At 54.1% G+C, this 10,316-nt stretch overlaps 1 protein-coding gene across 1 annotated transcript; it reads left to right on the plus strand.

Annotated features, from left to right (window-relative positions):
- The first annotated feature begins 8,266 nt into the window (after positions 1–8,266).
- LOC123601883 (cytochrome c oxidase subunit 8A, mitochondrial) lies at positions 8,267–10,101 on the plus strand. The gene is made up of 2 exons (XM_045485737.1): positions 8,267–8,450; positions 9,772–10,101. Exons 1-2 carry the CDS (start codon positions 8,337–8,339, stop codon positions 9,865–9,867), a joined length of 210 nt encoding a protein of 69 aa, XP_045341693.1. The 5' UTR covers positions 8,267–8,336; the 3' UTR covers positions 9,868–10,101.
- The last annotated feature ends 215 nt before the right edge of the window (positions 10,102–10,316 follow it).

Raw genomic sequence — 10,316 nt, forward strand, 5'->3', positions numbered from 1 at the left:
GGTGTTCAGAAGCACTTCCTTGGACACTGGAGGGGCCAGCCTTGTGCTCCTGGTTGGGAATCCTATGTGCTGGAAGGTGGCAGGAGGCCAGGAGGGGCCCCAGGCCACATGGAGTCACCTGTGCGCCGGCAGGGCAGTGACCTGGGGAAGGCAGGGCAGGCAGGTCATAGTGTTCGGTGACTGTCACTATGTTGTGGCCTCAGCCCTGTGGGCGGGGCACCCCTGGGGGATGGTTTGTGCCCTGGTTGTATCAGGGAGGCACAAAGAAAGGGGTCACAATCCTTGGGAAAAGGAGAGCGTTTCACTGGGCTAATTGTACCACGGATTTCTCCTGTGACAAAATTCTGCCCCCTAAGCTCTTTGTTCCTTGCAGGCTGTTTTAATTTCAGGCAGGAATTCCTTGGGATGACTGTCCCCTCACCACAGGGCAAATGGCCAGAGTTGGAAGGGTGTGGGGCTCTTTCTTGGTCACCGCTGACTGGGGTCTGCGCCCACCTCCTCTCCCACCTTCCTGAGTGGCCTGGGCCCCTCTTTGGTCCCCCAGCAGCTGCGTCATACAGCTGTCCCCACCCCTCCCTCCAGCTGTAACTGAAGCTTCTTCCCGCAAATGGCACTAGCTGAAGAGCTGCAGGTGAGCAGAAGAGCAGAGGCCTGCAGAGCTCTTCTGTTTCAGTTGGAGCCTGAGCTCGTTTGAAAAGGACTAAGTTTTGCCAGTGCAAGCAGCTTGGTCACCAGGTGATTTCTGCTGGCAGGCTTTGAAGGTGGTCAGTTCAACAACCTTGGTCTTCATGGTGCTGGGGACCAGGGCAGTGCTTTTCTGCATCCAGGCTGCGGGGCCCGGGTACACGGTCAGGCCTGGGCAGGAGTTGGTCTCAAGGCCGTGTCTTCCCTCTCAGGGCTTGGCCTAGAGAAGCAAGAGCTGGCCTGGCCTGTCGCCAACCTGTTGTAGGGGCAGTCTCTCCTGAGGGCTACCTCTGTCCCACGCAGGGGAGCTGTTGGGAAAAATGGGGACTGGAGTTGAGAAGGCCAAGATGGAGGACCGGCCACCCTGCGGGGACAGAGGTTTACCTACAAAGGAGGCCTGCAAGAGGGTGTTGGGACAGCAGAAGCACTTGTCGCCTGCAGTGACAACTTGGCAGGTTTTAGCTCTTCTCCAGGGAGGAGGAGGTGGCCATAGCCATCTCATACCTGCCTCAGCTTTTCCTTGATGTCCTGTGCGATCTCCCACTGGACTGGATGAGGAGGAGAGGGTGATGGGTTCAAGGAGAGGCGGTCTCCTTGAACCTGCGGCCCGCTCAGCCCCCTCTGACCCGGGCCCCCTGCCTCCTGTCGCCTGTCCAGGGATGGAGAGTGGCCTCTGCGAGCCCTCCCGCCCCACACACGTGCACTCACAGATTTACGTTTCCTGGAGGCTGCGCGTGCGTCAGTGGACAAGGTGACTGTGAACCTGTACCCTGGGTTTGGGAGTCCCTTCTGTGGGATCTTAATTATAGTAAGGTGAACGTTTGCCGTGGGCCAACAGAGGAAGCCCCTGCTGGGGCCGGGGGTCAGACCACACCGCATCGTGCTTAGTGTAGACCAATCCAAGGTTAGAGGGATGAGGCCCTGAAGGAGAGCAACCAGGCTGAGAAGAGCCTGGAGCTTCTGAAGGAGTGGGGCTGTTTATCTTGGAGAAAAGGTTGGGGCAGGGACACAGCCATGAGCCAAGGTGAGTCAGCAAAACTGGAGGTGGCTGTGGTGGCCCTGGGGGACTGGCTCCAGCTGTGCTGCATGACGGGCTGTTAGCTCCGGGTCCCTGTAATGGAAGAAGGTCTGGCATCCCAGGCCCTGCACCGCTGTGTGGTCCTGCCCTCGTACAGGAGGACATTGTTGCAAGGAGTAGGGCTGGGGGGTGGCCTCATCCACCTCTCCTCCCCTTCCACCGGTTGTGACAAAGTAGCCGTGCTACTCATGCAGTGAGGATCTTCATGAACTAGCAAGGTTCCAGCCGGCCAGGTCCGCATGCTGGATGGTGAGGGACAGTATAGCCCTCATAGATGGGCACATCGAGAGTGCCGCCACACCCGGAGTCCGGGATGATGCCTGGGGAGTGGACTGGGCAGGGGCGGGGGGAGAGCGGTGAGGAGGTGGCCTTCACTCCCAGGGCAGCCTGTGTCCTGAATGTTGGATACAGGGAGTGAGAAGGGATAAGAAAAGTGGCTGGAGGGCTGTGGGGGCCCAGGGATGGGCTTGTCCGGTGCAGGCCTGGCTGAAAGATGGGGTATCGAGAACAATGAGAAAGAGCGGGGGACTCACTTGTCCTGGGCTACAGGATGGAGAAGAGGTCAGGGGTCTGGTGTCTGAGAGAGGAACTCAGGGTATAGAGTTGAGGGTCCAGAAGGCAGGGGGGTCTGGATGCAGGGTCACAGCAGGATAGGGGTGAGGCTGGGAGCACTGGTGCAGCCAGAGTCATAGAGCAGCAGCACAGGCTTGGATGGTCACATACATGACCTGGGTCATTTTTTCCCTCTCGGCCTTGGGGTTGACTGGGGCCTCCATGGATGCTCCTTTTGGTCCACGCTAACCATGATGCCCTGGGGAGGCGGACGGGGAGGGCTTGCGTGTGCTTGGGGGGTGGTCCAGCCTGGCGGCCCCACCCCTCGGCCCATCTCAGTGTACCCATCTATATCATGGGCCCAGGAGCAGTGGCACCCAGGCTTGCAGACCGGAGTGCTCAGTTCTGTTGGGGGTCTTGGTGGGCTGTCAGCTGTCAGTGGGGTGTGGGTGGACCCTGCCACAGCAGCGTCCCTGGACTTCACCAAGCCTGAGCGGCTGTAGCACACAGCGCATGAGTGAGGTGATCTTATCTTCGCACATGGCCACTGGCTGTGGGCCGCGGGCTGGAAGGGGTTAACCACTGCTTGGCTCCTGGGAGGTGGCTGAAACTTTCCAACCAGCTGCCAGACCCCTGGGGTGCTGGGCAGGACAGCTGCATTCCACTGGGGAGAGCAGCACCCCCTTGTCGCTCTACCTCCCCACCCTCCCACCCCTGCCAAGCTGTGCAGGGGTGGGGGTGGGGGGGCTCTTGAACGTCTGGCGCCTGCTGACAGCTGTGCCCCAGGAAGAACAGATGCCCCTCTGGGACTCTGCCCACACGCGCCCTGGTGACTGCTCTGCCTGGACCAGGGCCAGCTCAGGTTTCCTAATCAGCCTTTTTCTTTTGGTGAGGCCGGCCCCTCCTGCCTCTTTCTCCTACAGGACTTTGTGTGAAAGCCCCCATTTTGCAGATGGGGAAGCAAAACCAGGGAGGCCAAGGTAGGGAAAGAGCCATTCTTTTTTTTTTTTTAATTTTTTTTTTCATGTTTATTTATTTTTGAGAGAGAGACAGAATGCGAGTGGGTTAGGGGCAGAGAGAGAGGGAGACAGAATCCGAAGCAGGCTCCAGGTTCCGAGCTGTCAGCACAAAGCCGGAGGCGGGGCTCAAACTCACGGGCCGTGAGATCATGACCTGAGCCGAAGTTGGATGCTCAACCGACTGAGCCGCCCAGGCGCCCCAAGGGAAAGAGCCATTCTTTAACCCAGCGAGTCAGTTTTGGGTTCTTGAACCCTCCTCCTCTGGACACTGGACCCTTCCCAAGACTGCTAGGGCCTCTGCAGCTACCCCCACCCCAGGGACACAGTACATACAGGCCTGTAGAGAGAGTACAGCTGCCTTCAGTGAGAACCCTGGGGTGGGCTCCTTCCCCCTCTAGCCTTCCCCTCTGCCAGCCCTTGGGTTCAGTGCCCAGCACCCAGTCAACATCCCAGCAGGAGAGTCTAGGCCAGGTGGGGAGAATGGACACCTCTAGCTCAGGTACTTACCAGCCCTGTGTTAGGTGCTTGGGGAGGTGGTGAACCTCCAGAAGGTGTGTGTGTTGGGGGAGGGGGTAAATCTGAGGGATTTACACCTCCTGGCACTACAGTGCCAAGGTTCAGCCCCTTCCCTAGGCCTCACAAGCTGCAAATTTGGACAGAGCAGCTTTAGGCTGGCACCTTTTTTTTTTTTTTTTTAAATTTTTTTTTTTTTTTCAACGTTTATTTATTTTTGGGACAGAGAGAGACAGAGCATGAACGGGGGAGGGGCAGAGAGAGAGGGAGACACAGAATCGGAAACAGGCTCCAGGCTCTGAGCCATCAGCCCAGAGCCTGACGCGGGGCTCGAACTCACGGACCGCGAGATCGTGACCTGGCTGAAGTCGGACGCTTAACCGACTGCGCCACCCAGGCGCCCCGAGGCTGGCACCTTTAATAGAGTGCCAGGCCTGGGGTGGGGGATAACCAGGCTTTCTCTAGCCCGTGTATGGCCAGTGGGGCTGGGAGGCCAGCTCTGAGATGGGACACCTGGTATCTTCCCAGCCCATATATGACCCTCAGGCCCTTGGGGACCTGGATCGTGAAGCTGGTCTCCATAGTAGGGACCAGCTCCCCTATCCCTCCCCGAGGCTTGGGATCTATTCTGCCCCATTGAGGGAAGGGGAAGTAGGGGGTGAACAGCTCGGGCCATAGGATCAGAGCTGGGACCCAGGCTGGGACCTCTAGGCCTCACCCCCCATATAGAGAGAGACTTCCAACAACCTGAGTGCCTATGTGTGTGTCTTCCCAGACTTTTATCTACGCATATCTATTTCTCTAGATACTTCTTTGTTTTACAAAACCAAGATCATATCATGCATGTGTCTTCCTTGCTTTTTTCTTATCTGTTTTGAACTGTTTTAACTGAAGTGTAGCAGACCTACAGAAATTTACATAAGTTGTGAATGTACAGCCACTCATGATGGAATGATCACAGAGCAGACACATTTTTGTAACCAGCACCCCCCCCCCCCCCCCCGCCAAGAGCCCCAGCACACCTCTTCCTAATCTGTCTCCAGGATTCTCACTACCTGACATCTGCTCCCAGGGGGCTTGGCCCTGCCTGCTGTTGCCCTTTGTCTGTACTCCTCTATGCCTGGCCTCTTCTACTCGACATTGTTTGTGGGAGCCATCCATACTGTGGCTGTAGTTTGTTTACTATACAGTGTTTTGTTGGATAAATGCACCACAGGAGTTTGCTGCTCTGGTTGAAGGACAGTCCCTGGCTTGGGGGCAGGATCCCTGGGGGGCCGGGGCAAAAGCAGAGATGTCGGTATTAATGAGGCATTAATCCGAAAGGCAGACCAACCTAGGTATAAATGCTGCCCTGGGGTTTGTAGACTCAGTTGCGGTACTTAAGCTCCGCCTGCCTCTTTCCTCCTTCCTCTCTCTCTGAGAGAAGCCATCTCACCAGGGTTATAAGGAAAGCCCTGGAACAAAACACAGATGGACCTGCTCTGCCAACTTTACTCCTTTTCCTCCAGCCAGTGGTGAAGGAGATGAACATGTGGTTCCCCAGGGAATAACCCAGGGAACCACAGAAACGCTGGTCCTAAAATCTCTCTGGGCCTCTTGCCTGGCTGAGCTCTAATCTGGGCATTATTATTTTGTTCATAGGACAAAGGCCTGACAAAGCCAGTAGGGTAGCAGGGAGGTCCCTGCCTCTTCTCCCAGTGGCAGACAGCCACTAGTGTCTAATGCCCCTAGGCTGTGACTCTTGGGATGGGAGTGGGAGGGGAAGTTTAGAAGCCTCTGTCCTGGGCTGTTTGCCAAGGCCAGGGCAGGGTGAGGGAGAAGGGCCGGGTAGCTGGGCGGGGGGACAGGAGGGTAGTCCCACATGACCAGCCAAGAGGGTCCTTGGCTTAACACAGGATAGAAATCAAACATAAGCCAGGGGTGCCTGGGTGGCTCAGCGGTTTAAGTGTCTGACTTCGGCCTAGGTCATGATCTCGCTGGTCCCAGGTTTGAATCCCGCGTCGGGCTCTGTGCTGACAGCTCAGAGCCTAGAGCCTGCTTTAGATTCTGTATCTCCCTCCCTCTCTCTTTTCGTCCCTCACTCACACTCTGTCTCTTTCTCTCAAAAATAAACATTTAAAAAACACACACACAAAAAATCAAACACAAGCCAGAAAAACTGCGATCAGTTTACTGAATAGTGTAAGTGACAGGTAGAGACTAGCAGACGGAGTGTGTCTGGGAAACTTGGAAAGGAAAGGAGACTGAGTCTCGGTGTTGATGGGATTAGGGATTTATATTGGAAAGGGGTCTAGGGTGCATGTTCCTTCGGGAATCCAGGGGAGTGTCTGATGAAAGGCTAGTGTCAGATGAACAATAGATGCTGTTCCATAAATTATTGAAGATAAGAGTATTGATGCCAGTGTCAGCCAAGGTTTGTTTGAAGCTAATGTCCTGGAACATGTTTGGGATCTGGCTCCTAAGTGTTATCAGGTGTTTGGGACCTAGGACAAAACTCAGGGGATGATTAAGTTGCTTCTCCCTTCAAGTGGGAACATTGCTTCTTTGGCTTATTCAGAAATGGGGTCTAGCAGAAAAACAGCCGAGACAGAGTCATTTATATATCTATATATAATATACGTATATTATATATGTATAATATATATAAATTCATATTCTATTATATATATTTTATTTATACATATTCTATGTGTGTGTGGTGTGCACATATATATATATATATATATATATATAGAGAGAGAGAGAGAGAGAGAGAGAGAGAGAGAGTAAACTCTACACCCAATGTGGGGCTTGAACTCACAACCATGAAATGAGGAGTCGCTTGCTCCACTGACCGAGCCAGCCAGGAGCCCCAGACAGAGCCATTCTAAAATGGAGTCCCTTGCAAAAAATACAAAAATAAAATAAAATGGAGTTCCTTCAGCTTCCCTACCTCATCTTGCCATCTCACCCTACCCCACCCCCACCCTCTGCCACAGTCTTTGATGCTCCTGGCCACGATGACGTCCAGACTGGAACTTCTGGAAACTCCCTCTGTGGTAGCTTGTGTGACAGTTAAAAATGTGGGTTTTGGAGCAGATAGACCTGCCCTGGAATCCTGGCTAGGCAGCCTGGTAGCTGCATTACCTTGAGCAGATCCGCTCTCTAGGCTTATTTCCTCATTTGTAAAAAAAAAAAAAAAAAAAAAAAAAGACTTTGAAATAATAGCAAATCCCTCATGCCATCGTTGTGAAGATGGAATGAGATTGTTGGAGTTAAGGCCTGGCTCTGTGGCTGGCCCCTCACCCCACTTTCGCTTGAATACTGTTCAGTCTCCTGCAGTTCCTAAACGTTTTCTGAGTGATCTGTGCCAGGTTCTTTGGAGACAGTAGTGAACCAGACACATGCTCTGCCCTCAGGTGGCCCCCAATCTAGGGATGGAGACTGACCCTGCGGGTAGTGCTAAACAGGGGCTGCTGGACACAAAGGTGGCACAGGCTTCCTGATGCAGTGCTACCTTGTCACTTCCTGTCACATCATAGCACTTTTGATAGCTTCGCATTATGTACTTGTTTATTGTCCGTTTCTCCTCTCTGGAATGTCAGTTCTGTGATAAAGGAGTCCTTGTCCACCTTGTCTGGAACAGTAGGGGCCAGTGACTATTTGTGGAATAAAGTAAACTGTGTCAGCAAGTGGAGGTCTGGAGGTCGGAGTTGGTGTCGTGAAAAAGGAAGGCTAGGTGAGAGTTGAAAAGTGTTCTAAGTAGAACATAAGATACAAAGAAGCAAAAGACTTGGGAGTGGGGAGGATCAGAAAGCAAGAAGAAAGGTGTGAAGTAGAGATGAGGCTGGAGTTTGATATCCAGGAATTAGGATTTTGTCTAGTAAGCAGTCGGGAGCCACTGAAAGCTTTTTAAGTGGGTTACACGGATTGGTTAGATTTATGTTTAAAAAAGAAGGGAAGAAGGGAGGGAGCCAGGAAGGAAAGAAGAAAGGAAGGGAGGATGAAAGGCCAGCTGCCACTGCATGGAGACTGAAATTGGAGAGGGCAATAGTAATGAGTCGAGTTCAATTACAAGGTTAGTGTCAGGCGTTCCGGCCAGAAACAATGGAAGCCTGACGGAGAAGGATTCTGAATAGAGAGATTTTTTTTTTAAAGAGTATGAATGAAGGGAGGAGTCAAGAATGCCGCCTCGTTTCTGGCTTATATGATTGGGTGGCTTTAGGTGTCACTCAAGAAGATAGGCCTCACTGGAGGTGGGCCATAACTGAAAGGAACGCCCCTCCATGCCCCGCCCATTGGCGGTAGGATGGCGTCGATTGGCTCTTTCGAGGAGCGCGCCTAAAACTGACGGGGGCAGGTGGGGGGTGTGTCCCTGCGTCATTACCGGGAAGCTTCCGGGACGCCCTTTCCCGGCCTCCCCAGAGCCGGAACTTCCGGCCGCCGCCGCCATTTTGACTTCCCGACCTTGGGCTACTGTTGGCCACTGTCTGCAGTCATTCCTTGCGGTCATGTCTGTACTGACCCCGCTGCTGCTGAGGGGCCTGACAGGCCTAACCCGGCGGCTCCCGGTGCAGCGTGCTCAGATCCATTCCAAGCCTCCGCAGGAGCAGCTCGGGACCATGGTGAGGAGTGGGCCGGGAAAGGCACGGGAGGTGCAGCGAGCCAGACTGGGGGTCCCGCGGCGAGTTCGGGGATGGCCGGTGTGGCGTGCTGCCCCTCGGCGGCCCTGAGAGTGCCCTGCACCTCGCGGCCCGCAGCCTAGCAGGGAGCAGCAGTGGTTTGGGGGTGTCTGGAGGGCGCGAATGAGAGGGACAGTGCCCGGGCGACAGTTGGGGCTCATTCAACACCAAATCTCGCTCGATTCAGCATATTTCTGTCGCTTACGTGCGGTGCAGCCTCGAGCCCTTAGCCCTCCCTGAGCCTGTTTACTCATCGGCTCATGGGGGTTGCGTAACGACTGTCAGCGGCGACAATGGTTGTTACCACTGTTAATGATTAGGGAAGGTGGGTCTTTGTAATTTCCAGAAATGTGGGAGTTTAACCCTTAACGACTCTCACGTGTTTGGCGCTTTAATGCATTTGCCTCAGCGGCAGAACTCGGCCTCGAATGCGAGTCTTCAGAATCCAGGCTGTTGGGCCCCAGTTAGGAGCAGAGCCTGAAGGGCAGCTGCGATTGAGGAAATAACAGTGATAATAGTTGCAGCTGGCATCTGCCGAGTGCCCACTGCCTGCCAGACACCGCCCAGACTGCTGCGCTGGTCCCGGTGACCCTGAGAAGAAATGATCATCATCTCGGTTTCGTGGTGGAGGGAACTGAAATTTAGGAGCACCGTATCCACTTGTCAACAGTCAAACCTTCAGTGGCAAAGAAGGAATTTGAACCCAAGTCTGACTCCCAAGTTGTGCTGTGATCTTTACTGCAGTAGGGAATGTGGAGGTCTTTATCCCTAGCCTTAGAGGTTGAATAGCAGTCCTGGAAAGGAGAAGGGAAGAGAGATGTTTTTAAGATTTTATTTTTAAGTAAGCTCTACACCCAGAGTGGGGCCCCAGCTCGCAGTCCTGAGATCAAGGGCCGCATGATCTACTGACTGAGCCAGCCTGGCACCCTGAGGAGAGGGGTTTTTAAAGGCAAAGAAGGAGAGGTGCATTTTTAGGGTTATCAGCCTGTGCATGGTTCCTGGATCCCAATAGATCAAACAGGTTTAACTCTTTGTTCCTGTCCCTTTGCTTTATCATCTCGTGGTGGATTTCTCTATGGATCCTAACACAGGCTGGCCCCACTCCCATATCTGACCCTTCACCTCAAGGCCTAGAGTGGGCCTTGGATCTGCTATGCCCCTCCTCTGAAGCCTGAATCCTGACTCCTTGAAAGGGGCTTTCTGCTGCCTGGTAAGCCTAGGGGAATTCTTACTCTGCGGGTTCCTTCTTTCTTGTGGTCTGTAGGAAGTCGCCATCGGGCTCACCTCCTGCTTCGTGTGTTTCCTCCTGCCGTCGGGCTGGGTCCTGTCACATCTGGAGAGCTACAAGAAGCGGGAGTGAAGGGGGCTGGCCTGTCCCTCACCCTGTGACCTGACCACCCCTGGCCTCTCCTGATCAGGTCTGCTGCATTCCTGGCCGGCCTTTCCTGGATCATGTCCTTCAATTACAGCGACCTCTTCTGCAATCATGACCTCTCGATTTCTCCGCGGTGACACCCTGGGACCACATATGTTAGTGTATAAGGCCCTGCTCGGTAGGGCCCTCCTTGTAACAATAAAGTGTATTTAAACCTTGCTTCAGAAATGCATCGTGTCTTCGGCCCGGGCTCCTGCCTCTGTACTTGAGCTGAGGATGGTGTTGGGCGGGGGTGTGGCCTGGCCAGCCGCATGTCCCTGCTGGCTGACTGTCCTGTGGTGGGTTATGCATGCCCTGCTGTTCTTGCCGCCTGGAGGTGGAGGGAGCTTCCCCTGCGTGCTTTCCTGTGTTTCAGCGTTTTCTGGCTTCCTGGG

This window comes from Leopardus geoffroyi, chromosome D1 (genome assembly GCF_018350155.1).
Source record: "Leopardus geoffroyi isolate Oge1 chromosome D1, O.geoffroyi_Oge1_pat1.0, whole genome shotgun sequence".
Lineage (NCBI taxonomy): Eukaryota > Metazoa > Chordata > Mammalia > Carnivora > Felidae > Leopardus > Leopardus geoffroyi.